This window comes from Hipposideros armiger, unplaced genomic scaffold (assembly GCF_001890085.2).
Source record: "Hipposideros armiger isolate ML-2016 unplaced genomic scaffold, ASM189008v1 scaffold_569, whole genome shotgun sequence".
Classification (NCBI taxonomy): Eukaryota; Metazoa; Chordata; class Mammalia; order Chiroptera; family Hipposideridae; genus Hipposideros; species Hipposideros armiger.
Window position 1 is genome coordinate 933660 of NW_017731919.1, and position 21124 is coordinate 954783.

Below are 21124 nucleotides of genomic sequence, written 5' to 3' on the forward strand. Positions count from 1 at the left end.
ACCCTTCCAAAGTCCTCTTCTATCAGAAGGGGCCTTCTGGCTGATTGTCCTGGGCCCTGGGGTTTAACCACCCCCAGGACACCCTGCTAGTTGGGTTCCTTGCCCTTGGGGTGGCATGCAGGCCAAGAGATGCTGGTGGGCTCAGAGGGCTGATTCCTTGTTCTCTCAGCCTAATTGCTGTGTGACTTTGGGCTGCTGCAGAGCCTCTCTGGGCCTCACTTTTTCCACCTCTTTTTCAGGGGAAACCCCGGGTAAATTTATAACTCAGCTCCAGGTTTGCTGCCTCGGAAGGTGTTAGCAAGGCCACAGAACCCTCACTTGAAAAACAGCACCCCCAGCCCAGCCGCAGCGGGGCAGATTATGTAACCGGGTGCTCAGCGCGAGTGTTGGGGGTGGGGGGGTAAGGGCGCAGGGCGGGGCGCTCACGGCTATTCCGGGCGCCGCTATTTTTAGCCCCATTGATGAGGCTGCGTCGGCCGCCGCCGCCGGGATTCCGGAGACGTCAATGGGTGCACGTCACGGTCCCTGCCCGCCCGCCTGCCGGGGGAGGCGCGCCCGGAGCTGGGACAGAGGCGCGGGCGGCCGCGGGCCGCGGGGGCGGGGGGCGCGGCAGCGGCCGGAACTGCTAGGTGGGGGGCTTCCCCGGGGCGAGGGGCGCGGCGGCGCGGCTGCGGGAGCGTGAGGCTGCGGTAGCGGAACTGGTGGGGGTCCCTCGCGGCTCCCGCGACCACCGGCCTCCAGGCATGGTAGCCTCTGAGGTGCGGAGCTGCTTCCCCGCCGGCTGGTGCTCTAGCTGGGAAGGCGGGGGTGGAGAGGCGAGCCACGCTCGCCCGGCCAGGTGAGCAGGCCGGGTGTGGCAGGGCGAGGTGGTCCAGGAGAGGTCCGGTAAGAAGAGGATCTTGCGGATGCACTGGGGTGAGCTGGGGCCACGCCGGGAATCCTGCTCCGAAGTCGGGCAGCGTGGGGGAAGGGACTGGATTCCCAGCGAAACCTGCTAGCTCCGAGTCAACCCCCAAGTGCGTCGGCCAACGCTTTCTCTAACCAGCCCGCCAAGGGTGGGGTTTGGCCCGCGAGGGGCGTTGGAGGTGGTTAGGCCGGAGAAATTCCTTCCATTTCCCTGCCGGCTGCGGGGAACGGGTTCCAGGAGTTGGGGAGCTTGGCTGCCAGGACGCTGAGCCGCGAGGGACCAGGATTCCCCTGTGCAATCCTTTCGGGGACTGAGTTGGGAAACCGAAGCCGGGGAGGGTCTCATGGAGCCAGGAGCGGACCTGAGATTAGAAATGTTACAAAGGTGGCATTTACAGTGCTTTACAGTGATGTATCAGTTTGGGTTTGGGGCTAGTATGTAGGGGCATGCTGGGAAAACGAAGGCCGGGCAGAAATCTATGGGTTCACAACAGTTCTGCCCAAAGGATGCTCATAGATTAGAAGGCTGACAGCCTGCACAGCGGGTGCGCCCCGGTGGTGGCCACAAGGCGTGGTCCTAGACCCACTCCAAGTGAATGGTTAGGTCAGTGACTTGGAGGAAGACTTAAAAGGGAAGCCAGCTGAATCTTTGTAGTGATCTAGAGCTGAGAGGAATGACAAGTGTACACTAGGATAAAAATCAAGAAGATTCCAAATGATGGCAGCTGGGCAGAAGGATGGACCAAGACTAACAAGATAAATGTGACTGATTATAAACGTTGAGGCCTGTGCTGGAGTTAAGAAAATTAGGTCAGGAGTTCAGGCCTAGAGCCTGGTTCAGAGGCCCAGCAACCCAGGCCTGGGAGCTTCCCACTTGCTCTCTGGTGTTGGCTGTCAAACTGCTCTGTGCGATCTGAGATCTCTATCCACTAAACAGGTCCAAGGGGGAAAGCAGAATGTCCTGGGCTCCCTAGTTGGGCTCCCTGGGTTCTAATCCCAGCTTTGCCACTTCCTAGCTGTGTGACCTTGGGCAAGGTGCTTAACATTTCTGTGCCTTAGTTTCCTCACTGGTACAATATTCATAATAATAATAATAATAATAATAATCCCTTCCTCGTAGTGTTGTGAGGCTGAAATGAGAAAATGCCTGTAAAGTGCTTTATAATGTATCTAGCACATGGCATTCAACATATATTTGCTGCTGTTGTTCTTTATAATAACATGCCCATTTCTGGGTGGCGATTTTGGCTAATGCAGAGTTTATGCCTAGGAAGCCCGCAGGGCTGCACGAGGACCTGTCAGTAATGTCCTGTTGCAAGGAGGGGTTTAATTAAGAAAAGACCCAAATACTTTAGGAAAGAGAAAAGGGCTTTGGGTAGGCCCATGCAGAGCTGGGACTTAGGGCTGGGGGCTCTTGGAGGTCAGGGTTGTGACTCAGCATAGGGAAGAACCTTCAGACTTTTAATCTGCCCCCAAATGGAAGGGACAGCTCCTTAGCTGCAATATCCTTCTAAGCTCCCAGCTCTGTTCCAATGCAGGCATGCAAGAGTCCTTCCCCCCGCCCCACCATTCCACAAATACTTATTAAGCACCTACTAGTGCTGAGCTGTTTTAGAGACTGAAGACTGCATTGATTGAAAGAGACAAGTGAACAAATGAGCAGCAGCAGTCCTGTGGAGATAACAAAAACAGGTTAATGTGGTGGGGTCGGGTAGAGGCTCTCTGAGGAAATGAGAATGGAAACCTGATTGATGAGGAGGAGATAACTATACAGACATCCAGGGCAATGATTTCCTGGCAGAGGGAACAACCAGGGCAAGGGCCCTGAGTGGGCAAAGAAAAGCCCATGTGGTTGGAGCACAGTGAGGAGAGGGAGCAGGAGGTAGGTACTGATGTCTGGCCTGATGCTGCCACCTCATTTGGGGGGCATCACTTTCTCCTCCTCCAAGGCCACTTAGCCTTTGGTTTGCCCTCTGCACACTGCTGATTGCAGCTGATCTTGATTCATTCCCCAGTGTAACCTCCTGGGGCCCAGGGATCTTGGTTTGCTTCTTCCTGGGTCTCCCAACATTCATGGCTAACTGCCCAGCTCACAGTAGGCCCCCAGGAAATGCTTGTAGAATGACTGTAGAGGACGGGATTTTGATCTAGGACAGGAGAGGGGATCAGGTACCTGCTCTAAGATGTTAGGAATCACTTTCTGGGCACCACTGTGTCCCTGACTCTGGCCCCAGACAGGTGGGGACTACCTGGGCACTCAAGTTGGGCCTGACCAGTAGAAGGTGTTTGGCCCGCCCGACCAGTCCTTCTCAGCTGTGGGCTAGTAGGGAGAAAAGGGAAGTGGTGGGGGGCAGGGTGTGGGGGTGGGGGAGGCTAAGGCCTGACAGCAGACCTGTTCTGGAGTATGGGGAGATGACAGTGTCATTCTGGGAAGCAGGTGTAGCCTATGGGCTAGGGCAGGTGTGACGCCTGATTTTGCCTTCTCTTTGGGGTTGGAAGTCCCCCAGATGTTGCACACGGCTCTCCCCTCCTCTCCTGTGGCCTTCCGTCCCTGCTCCCGGTACACCCACAGGAACAAGAGGGTGCTGGTAGCTCTGTATGAGGAAAATCTGTGTAGCATGGGCCAGAGGAGTTCCCCTTCTCTGCGTACCCTGGGGCAGAGGTCAGGAGGGCAAGGAATCCCATCACCCACCCTTTGGGGCCCTCTTCCTTCTTACCCCCTCTGCCTCCCATCATGGAAACATCTACTTCTCTTTTCTCAGGCCTCATCACTGCCTGAGAGGCAGCCTCGTAACCAGAGCATGCCAACCCTTGGCTGCCCCTGCCCTCACTCTGGGGCCCAGTCGAGAGAGGAGAGGCCAGAATAAAGGTGGGAAAAGGGAAGGAGAGATGCGGGGTCTGCGGTGCCTTGGCTGCAGGGGGCTTTGGCACCAGTGGGGTCAACGGAGAGAGCCTGAAGAGGCTGGAGGGTTGTGCACGCAGTTGGCTCACAGAAGGAGAGGCCAGGTGCCCAGAAGTGGCTTGGAATAGGGACCAGGGTCTGGGGTTAGCTTTTACATGTTCACATTTAATTTCTCCTTGTAATGATATCACATATGTGTATCCAGCACTGTTCTAAGTCCTTTGTACGTATTAACTCATTCTAAGCCTGATGATAACTCTATGGTTGTTCATTTTAGAGGTGCCAATTACAGATTGCCATTTTTACAGAAGAAGAACGTGAGGCACAGAGAGGTTATGTAACTTGCCCAAGCTTACAAGTGATGGAGCCAGGATTTGAACCCAGGCAGACTGGGGCCTCGCAACCTGCTCTTCACTGCTCTAAGCTGGGCCTTCCTGTTTCGGGGCTGGAGTCTCTTCACAGAAGATTCCTGAGAGACCCCATTGCTCTGATTAGAAGGCTAGGCTGCCTGGAGATGGAGACATGGAGCCCCTGCTCTGTGGGGCCTCTGAGGCTTTGGGGGCTGAGTTGGAGCCCCCTGAGGAGAGAATGGTATTCTACTCTGTCTTCACAATAGGTCCTTTTTCTCTGCTTACAAAATGCCCTTTTGTGCACATCAGGGGGCTGAGAACTGGACTGAAGCACCTTCACCCCAGAGTTGGGTATAAGGCTGAGGGGCTGGGTTTGCTATTTGTCTCCATGGCCCTGAGACGCCCCAGATGCTGTCAGCAGCTCCCACCCACACCCCACATCCCTGAGCTATTTGCCTGGGTCATGGGCCTTCGGGCTCTGACGCCCAGCGAGGGAGGTCCTAGGGCTGGCTTGTCCCCGCTGCCGTGTGGCCTGTGTCCTGCCCCTGTTCCCACAGCTGTGTTTACTGGCTGTGCTGTCTCTAAGGAATGTCCCTGCTGACTGGCTTCTCCTCACTCACATTGATTCCCCTTGTAGGCCTCCACCATGGACAGAGGCCAGCCCTGTCCCCTCCCTGGTGTCCCAGCTCCTTCTGCCAGGCCCTGAAGCCCCAGAGGATGGTGTGACTGTTGTCCAAGGCCTGTCCGTCCATCCAGAGTGGTAAGTGCTCTGCTGTTGTCCTTTGTACACCCCTGAGGCCCTCCCCCAAGCAGATGAGGTTAGGGGGCAGAGGTGGGTGTGGAGCTGCCTGTAGCGGATGTGGTTTGGGGGATGGAGGGGGAAGCCCTGAAGTAGTGGCTGGCAAGGTGCTGCTTGGCGTGGGATAATGCGGGGGCGGGAAGGGAAAGCCTCGTTTTCTTAGCAGGACAGTTGCAGGGGGGTGCCCTGGGCCCAGGTGACATGGGTTGAGAGGGGTGGTGAGAGTGGGGGGTGGGGAGGGTGACAGCTGCTCCCAAGGCAGCATGTGCTTAGTTCCAGGAAGCTGATGGGGTGGGGTTGGGTAGCTCAAGGCCAGACTGGGAGTATAATGGGGCAGACATGGGGGGTGGGAAGCTGGCTTGTTTCTAGGGTATAGACGCTACACCAGGAGAGTGCATGAAGAAGACTGGGACTGCCCCATCCCTCCCTGAAAGGGTGCTGACCACGCCCTCCCCACTATGGCAGGCCTGAAGGTCCTGTGGGGTCTGGTATGGAGAGGTGCCCCTGTGAATGGGGAGGATCTTGCTGACTAAGGGCAGGGACAGACCTTCCACTATCCATCCAGCATCCCTGAGAGGGAGCATCTTAGACTTGTGGGCCAGAGGAGTCCTTGGCCATGTAGCTCACCTCCTCCCCTTACGGATGAAGAAACTGAGTTATGGAGGGGAGCAGTGACTTTTCAAGGCCCTACCGTGAGGGCATGTAGAGCCAAGCTTAGAATCCAGGTGGATTCTGGGCAAGCCCAGAGGCCTGGTCCGCTGGTGGAGGACACACCTTCTTGTCTGAGCGTGCTTCCAGAGAAGGCATGAGCTGATCTGCGGGTGAGCAATGGGGTGTGGGAATGGGACTTCCACCAGGCCTTTCCCTGGGGACCGGAGATACTGGGATGGAGCCAAAGACACCATCGTCCTGGGTACTGTGTTTACCTGAGGGAACTGGAGTTCAGTCTGGCACCCTGGACAGGGACCCTGTGATTCCCTTCTTCCGTCCCCACAACGGAGGGAGCAGTCACTCTCCTTAGGCCTTGAGGGATCCTGGTGGGAGCAGGAGGAGCTGGCTCAGTATCTCCCCTGGTCCCCTAAACACTGTTGTCTCCTGGGAAGTTGGTGTTCAGCGTGCAGAGAGTCCCAGCGAGGTAGCTGGGATGAGGAGGATGGGGTGTCCAGTTTGAGCCTGGATAGCAGGAGGGGAGGTCCTGGGAAGCAGGGCCTCCTGTTGCAGAGGCTGGGCTGGGTGTGCACCTGGCCTCCTGCTGGCATCAGGCTCTGTGCTGCCAACCTTGGGCTGGGGACAGGGAGAGGAATTACTGTAAGTAGGAGAGGCAGGTGTCCCTGGTCAGCTGGAGATCATGACTTGGGAAGCACATGAGTGAAGATGACAGCAGTGGGCCAGGTGTCTTTCCCTCCACTTGGCCCCCACCTCTATCCTCAGCTCAGACTCAGCCTCCTGAGCACTCAGCCTTCCCTCTGGGTATAGAGCAGCCCCCATGGCAGAATTCCTTGTGTTCGCCTTGTTGTCTGGGTAATGGTGGTGATTGGATGGAACTCTCATGCCATTCACACTGCCAAGGCCACCCTGAGGGGCTGCCAGCTGGGGCCCCATGAGTGCTAGAGCTGCTGGTCTTGTGACGTGGACACCTGTCTGCCAGGCCTGGGCATGGGCCCAGGGTCACGCTCACACCGGGGCTCCCGTCAGTTGACTATTTTGGGCTCTTGCTGACCTGGGCCAAAGTCAGGCCTCAGCCAAGAGTGCCCTGAGGCAGCTCCCTCTGTCCCCAGAGGCCTGCTCTGGTTTCTGCTATATAAACAGAGGAGGACACGCTGGCTTGGAGACAGCTTGAGTCTGCTCAGCTGGTGCACAGCCTTGGCCGGGCAGGGAGGGCTGACTGGTCAGTCACGTCTTTTCCCTCAGGGCTCCCTGAGACTGCTGGGAAGAGCCCCCAACCAGCCCCAGGATTCTCTCTCAGTGCAGCTGTCCAGGATCTCTGAGTCAAAGGAGATCGTGAGGAGGAAACTGGTGAGTCTTAGGAATAGGGAAACTGAGGCACAAGAGCTGGGCTGTTTGGATCTTTTTCCATTGTGACAATCTGTATTATGGTGTCTTTGGCCTTGAGAGGAGCGGGAGAGGAGGAGGAAGCAAGGGTGGCTGACTCTCCTGAGGAATGAGAGTATCGGTTTGACTGTATGGTGGGAGTTGGGAGTTGGATTAGAGAATACTTTGTGATTGAGAACCAGGAGACGTGATGCCATCTCTCCTTCCTAGGAGATTTCCAACAGAGTCTCAAGCCTCCTCGTCTGTCGACCCAGCCTGGATGAGGCACTGGTCTGCTCAGGCTGGGGAGGGGCACTGAAATGAGCCATGTGTCCATCAGGGTACCTCAACGTTGGTCCCTGAGTAGGGAGGGTCCTTGGGCCCCCCAGCTGGTTGGGACTAGGAGGCAGACCCCTAGGCTTGACTTCCTTGAGCCCTCAGCCTCTGCCCTGATCTCCTTGCCTGGCTCCCCAGATGGTTTGGTGCCTGAGAAACAGAGCTGGAGCGAGGTCTGGCAAGCCTGTCAACCAGCTTGCCACAAACATGCTCCCCAGGCCAGGGGCTTCTGCCCAGCATGGAATAAGTGGCAGCTCCTTACGTGGGAGGCTCTTGTGCTGTCCTTCTCAGTTCTCGAAAAAAAAAAATTTTTTTTTCCCTTTCTGAACGTGAGTCTTTAAACGAATCCAGAGCTTGTGACTAAAAATACTTTAACAATAGGAAAATGCATCAGTCTTTCCGGCTGGGGCTTGTTATCAGAGGGTTTTTATTTTGGAATTTGAGATTTTGCCCAAGGAGGCTGGGTGGAGACCTTGGGCAGGGGCAGGAGAATTTCATGGGTGTTGATGTTCTGCAAGGTGGTGGGAGACCCTCCCGAGGGTGGAGGCAAGGGGTGCTTGTGCTGGCCAGGAGCTGAGCACAGGGAGGGGCATGGAAGGAGATCTGAGGAGCGCACAAATGAGGTGTGGGCCGACCTTTCCCAAAGGCACGCCATGATCTTGTCTGCATTTCCAGCTCTGGCTGTTCTTCGGGAAGTCTGATCTGTAATAATTTCTTGATGCTGTGTGTTAATTCCTTCTGGCCTGAGAGAGGAGTTGGGGTTGAGAAATCAATGGACTGAAGATGGCCGCTGTGGAGAGAGGCCTGACCTTAATTGACCAGCTTTTTTCAGAGTATTAATTGAGCACTTGATGCATACAGAGTCTGGAATTTTCTGGTGCTGGGTGGAGCCACATCTCTGGGCTCACTTTAACTGAACTGTGGAGGGGGCGCGGTGGAGATGGGGTTACTATTTTTCTCTAGTTCTTGAAGAAGGAGGGTGTTGGCTCCCCAGTTGAGGTGAGGACCCTGGTGTCTCCTTTCCCTGCCTGCCCCAGGATCCTGCTGCAGGCCCCTAGAGTTCCGGCCCCCAGACAGGGCTGCATTTCATTGTTGAACTGCCACTTTCTGTTAGTGGATTGAATCCTCATAGCACCGGGACTTGTGATGCTGCTTGCATCGGGGCAGATGAGGAAACAGTCTCGGAGAGGGCAAGAGACGGGCTGCAGGCCGCATACCAGGCTTGCTGGGCACAGATACCTCTGAGCGTTCCTCCATCTTTTGCCCCTGCCAGGGGCTGGAGTGAGAGGTGGGGGGTGGTGGCTGACCTGCCTGTGTCCTTGGGGTCCTGTTTTTGGAGAGATAACAATACGTGTGGTCATGGCAGGGCCTGGACTAAGGGCCAGGAGATCAGAGCTGGTGGCCTGGACCTCACCCTACATCCCCGGTTTCCAGAGCTGTCCATGGGAAGCCCCTTGGGGCAGTAGGCATGTGTCCCTGCCCCCAGTACAAATCCCCCTGCCCACTGCCAGGGCAGGAAGCGGAAGTGCCGGGTCAGGGCAGGCGGTAAGTCCTGGGGCTGAGGAGGGGAAGCTCCCGGGGCCACTTCTCAAAGAGAGGAGGCAAAGCACACTCCATCTGCCCACCCCACGGGAAGGGCGTGGAGGCCTGTGGGTGGAGATGGTCTTGGTGAAAGCAGGGCCCTCCTGCCCTACTTTCCATCCTGCCCTCTGCTGAGCAGTGGAGGGGGCCAGTCTGGGGGACAGCGTGGGAAAGAGGCTGTGCAGTTCCACTTCCTCCATCCTCTACTCACACAACTCCACGCCCTCCCTCTTGGCTAGGGAACGACGGTGGACATTGGCTGCCCATTAAGGGCGGCCCTGGGCTGCTTACTGTTAAGGATGCATGCAGGGTCCCCTGCCAAGGTCGGGGAGACAGGGCCTTGCCCTCATGTTCACACATTGGCAGGAGAGGCATGAGGCTACACACATGATAAGTCCCTGTAAGATGTGACTAGGAGGGGCAAGGGGCTAGTGAGTGGTTCAGAAATCATACTGTGTGGACAGAAAACACACTGTATGAGGATTCCTTTCTAATGTCAGATATCACGGCCTCTCCTAACTATAGTTGGGCTTTGAGTATGTATCCACAGAACAAATACATAATGAGAAACAGCGACTATTTCTGTGATTTCAGGAACACACACTTGCATGATCTACTCAGTAAATTCCAGTGGCATCTGCGCCCATGTGCATCAATATACCTCTTCCATTTAGGCGTGACTATTTTTTAAATAAACTTATTTTTAAAAAGAATAACTTATAGACAAAAAGTGTACAAATGATAGGTGTGAAATCTTAAGAGTAGAGTTTGATGACTCTTCCAGAGTGAACACACCTGGATGGCCATCGAGCAGATTAGGAACTGGAGTGCTTCCAGTCCCTCCAAAGACTCCCTTGTGGGAACTGCTGTTTTCAATTTATAGGCTGTGTGTGTGTGTGTACCTGATTCTGTGGTGCCCTTAGAAGAATCAAGGTCCACAAGGCTAGAAGCCACAGCCTCTGGAGTTCAGAGTCAAGGGTCCATGGGTCTAACACAAAACTGAGAGTTCGGGGACCTGAGTTTGAGTCTTGCTCCCGAACCTCTGTCTCTTCATTTATAAAATGTGGGTCAGAATTCCAAACCTGGAAGGCTTGGGAGAGGGTTAAGTGGAAGAATCCTTGTGAAATCCCCTGTGCCGATCGATTGATGTTCCCCACGCCCCCAAGCCCAGTGAGGAGGTGTTTATTATTAAGTTAGGCTGGTCCAGGGCAGGTGGCACATGAGCTGAGGTCTTGGAGGACTAGCAGGTTTAGAGTAGAAGGAAGAGGAGGAGTGTGCCCAGGGGGTGATGGGAAGGTTTAGCCCAGGGTCCTTATATGGGGGCAGTGGGGAGGGGCGTGGTGATGAGGGCAGATTGGTGGGCCGGGCCTGCTGTGAGAAACTGATGTGGGTGGCTGTCTCGTCTCCAACATAACATCTTCCATCCCTACCCTTCCTGTGTTATCATGGCCCTGCCTTACCTTCTGGTCCTCGCCTCTAGTTTTGTATACTTCTTCTCTCCTGTCATCACCTGCTTCATCATTACCTCCCCACCAAGCTGCTGTTTTGCTCTTGAAGGCTGAACTTGGCCTGGGAGTCTCTGTACAGCCTGGGTCCAACTCTAGGCCTCCCAAAGTCTGCATCAAATATGCCTTACCCCACATTTCCACCTTAGCCTGATGCTACCCACCTCAGAACCCCAGCTGACCCTCCCTGGAAGGCATCTTGCCAGCAGGGATGAGGCCAAGGGTCCTCAAGCCCCTCTCTCCTTTCTCCCCTCTGTCTTAGGCTAGGTGCTCCACACAGGTACCTGAATGGGTGGTCCTGACTGCGCTCCCACAGAGCGACTCTGCCTTTTTCCTCCTTATTTTCAGAGCATAGTGTGTTCAGACCTCCCAGCATCCCCCACTTCCACAAGCATGGCCAAGTGGCAGCTGCAGTTGCCTCACCCCTTCCTCTGCCTTTGGGGCAGCAAGACTGCAGCCTCCAAACCTGCAACACTGGGAGGAGGTGGGGCTTGGGCTGCAGGCACAGCTCTGGAAGCTAGTGCTAAGATGCAGAGATTTAGGCCAGAGCCCTGGACAGCTCCTCCCACACTTGAGTTCCCTGGGGCTCCTGGGTGGGCCTCCCCATGGAAGGGTAGGGATGGTCTATACTGTTTTTTTTTTTACAAATGGAAAGTGGTGGGGAGGAAAGGTGAGTGCCAGAGCTCAAGGCTGCCCTAGCTCTCAAAGAACTGTTAAGGCTGGGCTTGAGCACACACTGGTTGAGCCATAGCTAATACACTTATTTGGCTGGTGAGGGATGGAGAAAAGAATATTGACCTGGCAAATCATTTTTTGCTGATGTATTAAAATTATTTTTATTTTTTGAGGTAGGCCCTGTTGGGCGGAGGAAGGCATCCCAGGGCTGGGTTGGGGGCTGGGTGTGAAGCCTAGTTTCACCAGCCCAGACTTGCTATGTGCACCTGAGCAGGATGCAGCTCCTCTGGGAGCCCTTGGATCCTAATCTGCAAAATGGGAGGACATGAATTATATTAGTGGCTCAAGCTTTTTTTCCCCCCAGCTGTGGTATCCTTTTTTCCCAAGGACAATCTTATACAACAGCCCAAGACAAAGAAAAACAAAACTTTGGCTGAAGTGAGGTGGAGATCCAGAATGGGTCCCATTGGCATTATCCTGCCCATGAGTCACCTTTACCCAGGTGGCCTCGAAGGGTCTCTGGAAGATGGTTTGGGCAAAGCCAGAGCTCTCTGAAGACTAGCCCACGTCGAGATTGTATGCTGTGACGGGGGAGCTCTGGCAGGCCCTTTCTGGATCACTGAATGACATTGGTGGTACCTGAAGACTGCTCCGTCTGGGGTGGACAGTGGGGTTTGGAAAGGGGAGACAAGCTGGTTAAGGGGCAGTTTTCTTAATGAGTATGGAAAAGGAAAAGGAGAGGTCTCTGGTCTCACTCAGCTGGTCTGCTGCCTTCAGGCACCACTGAGGCTGGGCTGTGGCTGGCAGTAGGAACAGGGGATCCAAGATATGTTCCAAAATAGTATTTCAGGAAAAAAATGAAAAGTATGTGGGGCATCAGGAGCAGAGATGGGGTGACAGACAGGGAGTGCAAAGATGACAAGCACTGTCTGGAATGGGTGAAGTTTGAGGTGCTGTCTGGACCTTTGAGTGGGCAGAAGTGGGGCTGGAGACAGGGTGTGGGGAACCTGAGACAGGAGGTGAGAGTAAAGCAAGGAGCAGGATGTGCCTCAAGGGTAGAGGGAAGTCTGTAGGGTGACCAGATGAGGTGAGAGTCGGGCCTGTGAGTGCAGGCTCAATGGAAGCAGAAACTCTTCATGTTGACTTGCAGGGGAGAAGGGGGCTGGGTGGGACCCCAGTGTGTGTGTATGTGTAGAGGGGGAGCTCTCCTTGTAAAAACTAGCCCTTTCTTCTGCTCTTACCTAGCAGGTGAGGGCTCCCCAGCTTGGGGCAGAATGGGGTGGAGGAATGATAGCCAGACCAGGGAAGGCTCCAGGTGGCTGCAGCCTGGTCTGTGTCCTGGCAGGCCCTTTCTGCTCCATAGGGCAAGACAGAGCTACTGTTTCCATGTGTTGGAGGTGAGGTAGGTGTGGGTACTCCCTGATCAGGGATGGGGGAGGGCGAGAAAAGATCCCCAAGAGATGCAGTTAGTGGCCCTGGGTTCCACCCCAGTGGGGCACCACCTCCCTGTGTGACCTTGAGCAAGTGCCATTATTTCTCTGAGCCTGTTTATTTATAAAATGGGGAAGAATCTACACAAATTAAAAAAGATTTCTCAGGCCCCACCCGGTTCTAAAATTCGGTAATTTCCCACTAGAGTTCACTCAGTCTGGAAGGGACTGAGAGGGGACTGGTGAGAAATGAAGTTCAGCGGGTGGAGTAGAGCCCATTGGCCCATCTTGGGCTTGACAAACCCCTGCCCTCCGGAAGGTATTTTGCATGGGAAATTGCGGGGAGGGAATAAGGCTCTGACTGACATCCCTAGGGCAACTTCTCAACCCGAGGTCCCTGCTGGGGAGACCCTGTTGGGGAAGACTGGTCAAGTGCACAGGGTGTGCCTTAGGCTGAGGTAGGGGCGCAGGTTCCTCAGGTGTGCGCCTGATTGCCCGCCCCAGCCCTGGCCTGCCCTGGCCACCCAGGCCTCCAGGAAGGACTTGGGAGGGTGCAAAGGCAGAGCGGGCCAAGGGAGCCGGAGGGAGCGGGCGCGGTCGTGGATCCCGGGAGCAGCTGGAGGCTGAGGGGATCCTCCTCGGGGAAGCCCTGCGGCCGCAGCTCTAGAGCGCCCTCTCCTCGGGCTCTCGCCCTCTGGGGCGGTTATTTCGGACCTGGGGGCCCAGGGCCGGATCCTGGGTCCGGTCTGGGGTAGCCTCGGGAGTCCACGACCTGCTATTTTTAGCAGGCCCGGCGGGCGCGAGGAAACTATTTATAGATCAAACAGTCCGTGCTCCCTGCGTCAATGGAACCCCGCGTGCGTCACGCGCAGACATTCCAGCCCCCCCTCTCGCTCCGCCCCCTCGGGCTCCCCAGCCCGCGCCGCCTCCCGCCGGAACCGCGCCGCCCCCCTCGCCCTTGTATGGCCAGGGCTCGCCGGCCGTGCGTCAGAGGCGCCCCCGCCCCTCCCTGTGCGTCACGGAGCGCTTAAGAGGAGGGTCGGTTCGGCCCGGGAGCCCCAGTGACGGAGGCTGCGAAAGTTGGGGGAGTGTGCAGGACTGCGGGAGCGCACTCGAGATCAGGCTGCGACTCGCGGCGCTGGTCCCGGGCAGGGGGAGCAGAAGCCGGCCGGGTAGGTACCCCCACGGAGAGCGTGCAGCTCAGCAGAGCTCTCTGTTTTGGTTTTTAGGGGTGTTGCATGAAGGAATTAGGTGTATGCGTGGGTAAAAAGGATGTTGTAGAGTCAGCATGCAGGAGGTCGGGTATAGGGTGCAGCTCTGGCGTTGTGGGGGAGCAGTTGGAACAGGGTGAGGACCCAGATCGGACTGGAGTCTATTTGGTGCGGGGGTAGAGGGGAGTGTCTGTGCAAGGTAGAAGCCTCAGGAGGTTAAGGGTTGGCGCCAGGAGACGGGACTTGTCCAGTAGGAGGCTGGCTGTAGTTCAGTCTCCCAGGATGCCCAACTGGGCACACGGTGCCCTGTACTGAGGTGCTGATGGCGGTTCTCAGTACAGTGGGGGGGAAGGTATACAGAGCTTCGGCTGCTGGGATCCATGGGACTCATACTGGGATTGGATTTCCAAAAGGGTCTCCTTCCTCCCAGCTTGACAGCCTCCTCCCCATGCCCCTAGTTGTGTTCTTAATACTTTAGAGGCTGTGACTTAGTTTGCAGGGATCCTGAGCCTGAAAGTCCTGCCTGAACTATCTTAGGAGACCTCTGGGTTGCCCAAGGAAATGGCCAGCATTGGTGGCTGAACTGTGGAGCCGGTGTTTCTGCATGTTGGAGTAAAGGAGTCTTCTTGGGACAGGAACAGGGTCTCTGGAAGCACAGGGAAGATTGTTTTAGCTGTAGCTTAAATCGTGTGTGTGTGTGTGTGTGTGTGTGTGTGTGTGTGTGTGTGTGTGTGTGTGTGTGTGTGAGAGAGAGAGAGAGAGAGAGAGAGAGAGAGAGAGGGGGAGAGGGAGAGATGGAAACTCTGGTCTTTGGGGATCTTGGATAGCAGTTGCTGATGTTGGAGTCTCTGGTGTGGCACTACCTGGAGGATACCCACCCCTCTGCCCCCATAGTCCCGGTTGGATCATACAGGTAGTGTGCAGCCTGAGGCGGGTATAGCATAACAGGTGCAAACCACATTGTTGCCAGGACCTGCCTAAAGCCGGATTCTCCCCCTCCCTCCTACCCCGCCTCTTCCTCCTCCCTGTGGGACTCCTCTGCCACCCCCACCGCCATGTGGGTCCATATCTTGTGTCATTAAGTACCTGCATGGGGGTGGGGGGACTAGTTGGTAGGGGTTCATCTGGCTGTGGGACGTCCAAGTGGAGAAACAGGATTTGAATAAGGCTGGAATGCCCAGCCCTGCGTGGCCGCTGCCTCTCCACCACAAACCCATCCCTGTCCAGGCTCTCCTAGAGTAGGCCAACGTGGCCACCCTTATCTCTCGCAGGTGCTGTGGGCCTGTGGACAGGCGCCACTGGGTGGGTGGGGCCAGAGCTTGGAGGGACTCTGATGTCTGGGTTGATTGTGGGAGTGTCAGGCCAGGGGTAGTGCTACCCTGTCCAGGGCCCATGGAGGTGGGAGAAAGGCTAGAACCAGAGGACTCTCTCGGTTCTTGGTCAGGAGGTGGTGCCAGCCCTTGCCCCCTCCCACTGCCCCCCTTGATTATGGCGCTTTGTTCCAGCTTGCTTTCTTACCCAGTCTCCCTCCCTGACTGGTGAGGCCAGAGCTGTGCAGACCCTAGGCATGGAGGTGGGATGGGAAACTGTCCTGGAGCCTCGTCTCTGTTAATTTATGACGAGTCTGGGAACTTAAGGATCCCCCCTGAATGACGCCACCTGTGCTTCTTCAGGCTTCTCAGGATTGGGGGTGTAACCCCCTTTGCCTGAGCTCCTGGCTTTTTTTGCGGAGGGACCCAGGCAAGGGGAGGATGTCTTCCACCCCCTACCTCCCACCCCCCACCAACAGGCTCCTTCTTGCTGCATAGCCACCTCAAGTCTCTTGCTGGACTCTGAGAGTTCTCTTATAAAAGTAACAGAAAATATTTTGTGGGTAGCAGAGAAATTCCTCTTCGGGACTGTCCATTCTCCTGGATGTCCAAGGGGCTGTCCCCTCCTTCCTCTTGCCTCCCCGTGGCCTCTCTCCAGCATATGGCCTTTAAAGGCCTGGAGCCAGGTTACCCAATCCACCAGGGAGCTGGGGACAGGGCGAGGAGGTTTGGGCTTCCTTCCTCTTGTTTCTGGGAGCATCCCAGGCAGGGCAGAGTGGGTGCCCATCCCCAGATGGCAGGACCAGAGTGCATGTGGGATCTGCAGCCTTTGCTCAGTATGTAGGGTAGGAGCGGGGATGGGAGACAGGCTCATTGCTGCTTTCTTAGGCAGTGGGGCCTGCACTCCCAGCTCCTCTTCCATTTGCAGGATGTCCTTCTTCCCAGGCACTGTGAGGGGAGGAAGGGGCTTTTGCAGAGGCTAGGCCATGCCTGGGAATATTCCCAGAAGTGCCAGGTTGCAGAAACAGCATATTTGCTCCTGGGGACTGGGCTAAGGCTGAGCCTGGCTATCTCTCCCACCCACCCTTCTCCCAGCCCCCACCCACGCCTTACCGGGTGAGGGAGGGCAGGGGGCTGGAGGAACACAGCTTCCCCCTGTTTCAGCAGAGCAATGCTGGCTCGATGCCTTTCCTAAGGTTCCCAGGCTGACTGGGTGTGGCAGGCCTTCCGACTGAGCCTACTCTCTGGGCCATTGCCCAGGGGCTTTGTGACAAGGAGGTTGCGATGGGCCAGAATTCCTGGCTGCTTTGGTGGGCCATGGCCTTAACGCCTCAGAATCCTACGTCTGTCTGGGGTTCCTGCCACCTGGCTGCTCTGGGGGCGCCTATGCTTAGAGATCAGGCTTCAGACTTCTCTCACTGACTCCCCGCTGCCCCCTTGGTCTCCTCCCTCTCTAGAGATGCCCTGTATCCAAGCCCAATATGGGACACCAGCACCGAGCCCAGGACCCCGTGACCACCTAGCAAGTGACCCCCTGACCCCTGAGCTCAGCAAGCCAACCATGGACCTGGCCAGCCCCGAGGCGGTTCCCACTGCCCCCACTGCCTTACCCAGCTTCAGCACCTTCATGGACGGCTACACCGGGGAGTTTGACACCTTCCTGTACCAGCTGCCGGGGACAACCCAGCCATGCTCCTCCGCCTCGTCCTCAGCCTCGTCCACCTCATCGTCCTCAGCCACCTCCCCTGCCTCTGCTTCCTTCAAGTTTGAGGACTTCCAGGTGTATGGCTGCTACCCTGGCACCCTGAGCGGCCCACTAGATGAGACCCTGTCTTCCAGCGGCTCTGACTACTATGGCAGTCCCTGCTCAGCCCCATCACCACCCACGCCCGGCCTCCAGCCGCCTCAGCTCTCTCCCTGGGACGGCTCCTTCGGCCCCTTTTCACCCAGCCAGACTTATGAAGGCCTGCGCGCATGGACAGAGCAGCTGCCCAAGGCTCCTGGGCCCCCTCAGCCGCAGGCCTTCTTTTCCTTCAGCCCTCCCACCGGCCCCAGCCCCAGGCTGGCCCAGAGCCCCCTAAAGCTGTTCCCCTCTCAGGCCACCCACCAGCTGGGAGAGGGAGAGAGCTATCCCATGCCAACGGCTTTCCCAGGACTGGTGCCCACTTCCCCACACCTTGATGGCCCGGGGATGCTGGATATGCCTGTGACCTCAGCCAAGTCCCGGAATGGGGCTCCAGGTGGAAGCGAGGGCCGCTGTGCTGTGTGTGGGGACAACGCTTCATGCCAGCATTATGGCGTCCGCACCTGCGAGGGCTGCAAAGGTTTCTTCAAGGTACTGGGCTGCCCTGGGTGTGGCTTTTCCTGAGAAGTGGGGACAGGCTGGTCTCTCACCCCAGTGGGGTCTGTGGTAGCCTCCCTTAAGTTCTCCTCCCAACTAGTCTTGCCCTTCAGGAAGGGGCAGTCCTGCCAGGTGGGTCCGCAGGAGATGGCAGGGGGCTGGTACCTTTCATCTACTGGGGAAGACAGGGCCAGTGAGACTGCAGTGAGATGGAGAGAGGGGTGAGATACGGGCAGAGAGGGCAGGCTGCCGAGGAGCCAGGAGGGGACGTTCTAATGGCCAGCCCCTGGCTTTCCTCTGCCCATGTGTCCCCTACTCAGGTCTTGGTGAGAAGGGGGCCCCCAAGCACTCACGTTCCTGGCATGAGATGAAAGGACCTGGGAAGAAGGCTTGGTGCTTGAGGGCTTGGGGTGGACTTGGGAACAGGCTGTCTGTCTCAGATCTGGGTGCCCGCTTAGCTTCCCGTCTCCACCCCCTGCCCCTCTTCAGCCCTCTCTTGTCTGCCCCAAGGAAGAGGCAGGCAGACGCAGGCACATTAAGGAGTACAGGTGTCGGGGCTGCCAGAGAGCCCCTAGCCCCTAATCTGGTGTCCTGGGCGGGGGGATCTTCCTCCTGAGGCAGAAAGCTCCCCCAATGTCACTAAGACTTTTTCTTCCTGCCCCCAATCCCTCCATCCCCCCCTCCCCTGCCACCCAAATGTTAGAAAAATAGCTGTGAACAGAGAGCGCTTTTGTCTGTGATGGCAGCAGGATCTGGACGGTCCCCTCCCCGGGCTCCCCTCCTCCCCACACTCTGACAGCTTGTTCCGTGTTGTCCCCCACTCCAGCGCACAGTGCAGAAAAACGCCAAGTACATCTGCCTGGCTAACAAGGACTGCCCTGTAGACAAGAGGCGACGAAACCGCTGCCAGTTCTGCCGTTTCCAGAAGTGCCTGGCTGTGGGCATGGTGAAGGAAGGTGGGTGGCTGGGAAGGGGCGGGTGGCACAGAGGCAGGCCTGGTGGGTGGGGGCAGGCAGAGCCCCCCCAGACATCTGTCTTGGTAGGTCCCCGGGTAGGACAGACCTGGACTTTATTTCTACCTCACCTCTGGTCCACCTGCCTTGCTTATAGGGGAGTGGTCCCTGTAGGGTTTCTTGGGTCTTGGGGGCTCGAGGTCCTTGGACTCGGGGTGTTTCCCAGCATTGGTGTGCACAGCTTGAGCTGAGAGGCCCTTTCCTGGATCCCTTCCTCCTGTCCTCACCACTGCTCATTTCTCTGCAGTTGTCCGGACAGACAGCCTGAAGGGGCGAAGGGGACGGCTCCCTTCAAAGCCCAAACAACCCCCGGATGCCTCCCCTGCCAATCTCCTCACCTCCCTGGTCCGGGCACACCTGGACTCAGGGCCCAGCACAGCCAAACTGGACTACTCCAAGGTGAGCCCCATCCACCCCACATCCAGTGCCTTCATGCACCTTAGAAAAGGCCCCTCCCGAACTGGACAAGTTGAAAAAAGAGAAGCCCCGTGTGGGCTGACCACATGGAACAATGGAGCCCCTTAGGCAGGTGGCCAGTTAGAAAAATGTGCTCCTTCCAGCAATCTCCACCCTGAGTGAATCTTCGAGAATTGTCAGGCATGAGGTGGGCGGAATCCCAGTTCCTCTCTCACCCCTGGGATCTGGCATCCAGTGCGTGACCGGGCTGTACACGGTGGCCCTACATGTGGTGCTGACTTCACCGGAACATACCCCCTAGTTCCAGGAACTGGTGCTGCCCCACTTTGGGAAGGAGGATGCCGGGGACGTGCAGCAGTTCTACGACCTACTCTCAGGGTCCCTGGAGGTTATCCGCAAGTGGGCGGAGAAGATCCCCGGCTTCACTGAGCTATGCGCAGGCGACCAGGACCTGCTGCTCGAGTCGGCCTTCTTGGAGCTTTTCATTCTCCGCCTGGCCTACCGGTGAGCTGCCTACTGTCCACGGCCCGTTTTCCGCACTGCCTTGCCTTCCAGCCCCCTGACCGCCATCTGCATCCCTGTCCGCTAGGTCTAAACCAGCCGAGGGGAAGCTCATCTTCTGCTCCGGCCTTGTGCTGCATCATCTGCAGTGTGCCCGAGGCTTCGGCAACTGGATTGACAGCATTGTGGCCTTCTCGCGGTCCCTGCACAGCTTGGTTGTTGACGTCCCTGCCTTCGCCTGCCTCTCAGCGCTCGTCCTCATCACAGGTGTGTGGCCAGTCCCTGGAGGTTGGGGAGGGCTTGAGGGCCCTTGGGTGGGCTGGCATCTGATACTTCCTGGGCTCCTACATTGTGAAGTGAGGGCGACTAGATGCAGAGAGGGGCGCGCATTTGCTCAGAGCAACACCACTGGTAGGCAGCAGAGCCAGGGTTCGGGCCCAGCTGCACCTGACTGCAAAGCCCAAGCCAGTCAGTGAATGATCCCAGACGATCCAAGATCCAGACCGTGTAGGTGTCGTGTGGCCTAGGGTTGTGGTTTGTTTTTAAAGTCTTACTGAATTATGTTGCATACGGCAAAGTTCACAAATGGTCAGTTTTCACACACTAAGCACATTCAACATAACCAGCACTTGGATCAAGACTCAGACATAACTAGTCCCCCAGAAACCCTCCTTGTGCCCCTTCTAGTCGTCGGCTCCCCCAAGGGTAACTGCCACCCTGACTTCCGACAGCACAGGTTACCTGTGCCTGTTGTGTGCTTTACGTAAACATAATTATACAGGATGAGTTTGGGGTGTTAAAAATGGAGGTTTTTAGGTCTCTCTGTTTCATTTTTTAAAGCACTGAAATCTGCCCCATTTTTACCTAAATTTCACAGGGACCAGCTATATAGGACAGAATTTGAGGCTCTCTGGGCTAAAGAGGGAGTGGTGGGTTTTGAAGCCAGCGTTCCCCGAAAGTGGCCTCTAGGACACTGCTGCTCAACTCCAGGGCTTCTTGGAGCAGCCTGAAAAAACACACTGGCCTCGTCAGAAAACCTGGCTAGGGTTCTCTTCCTTTCTTGTCTCCTTGGACAAGTCATTTAACCTCTCTGTGCTTCCGTGTCTCATGGGCAACATGAGGATAATAAGCATTCCTGCCTTCCAAGACTTCTTTTGGGGCTCGGAAATGGACCTGTGTGTGTGTGTCTGTTAACATGCTTTTGCAAAGTTCCAGAGGAGCATGAGGGGACTGTCAGTGGCCGCAGTGTTGGAGGCCTGAGGCAGGCTGGGTCTTCAGGGGGTCCAGTCAGATGGGTGGCTAATCCTGTACCACCCTCACAGACCGGCACGGGCTGCAGGAGCCACAGCGGGTGGAGGAACTGCAGAACCGTATCGCCAGCTGCCTGAAGGAACACGTCTCAGCTGTGGCGGGCGAGCCCCAGCCGGCCAGCTGCCTGTCACGCCTGCTGGGCAAGCTGCCTGAGTTGCGGACCCTGTGCACCCAGGGCCTACAGCGTATCTTCTACCTCAAGCTGGAGGACTTGGTGCCCCCTCCTCCCATCGTCGACAAGATCTTTATGGAGACGCTGCCCTTCTGACCCCAGCCCGGGAACACGCGTGCACTGTATATGTACGCTCCTACGTCACCCCACGTGCCTTGAGCCCATGGCCCTCGGTCCCCTGGAGCACCATTGCCCCCCTCCCTGGGCTGGAGCTATAGACTGGTGGGCCTCCCCACTTGCTCTGGGAGGTCATGCCCTGGGATAGGAGGATACATCCATGGCGGGGACCCCTACTATTTGTCTTACCCCCTATCCTGGCCTTCATGTTTTTTT

General features: G+C 56.7%; 1 protein-coding gene across 4 annotated transcripts; it reads left to right on the forward strand.

Moving 5' to 3' along the window:
• Positions 1-652: 652 nt before the first annotated feature.
• Positions 653-21118, forward strand: NR4A1 (nuclear receptor subfamily 4 group A member 1). 4 transcript variants are annotated; one of them, XM_019623898.1, is made up of 9 exons: positions 653-915; positions 3669-4918; positions 6869-6973; positions 16494-17371; positions 18204-18333; positions 18638-18789; positions 19109-19311; positions 19397-19575; positions 20631-21118. In XM_019623898.1, the coding sequence occupies exons 4-9, from the start codon at positions 16496-16498 to the stop codon at positions 20885-20887; spliced, it is 1797 nt and encodes a 598-aa protein (XP_019479443.1). In that variant the 5' UTR covers positions 653-915; positions 3669-4918; positions 6869-6973; positions 16494-16495; the 3' UTR covers positions 20888-21118. The 4 variants fall into 4 exon arrangements, with proteins under 4 accessions (XP_019479443.1, XP_019479444.1, XP_019479445.1 ...); XM_019623899.1 differs by lacking the exon at positions 6869-6973; XM_019623900.1 differs by lacking the exons at positions 653-915; positions 3669-4918 and having other exon boundaries at positions 6780-6973.
• Positions 21119-21124: the final 6 nt, after the last annotated feature.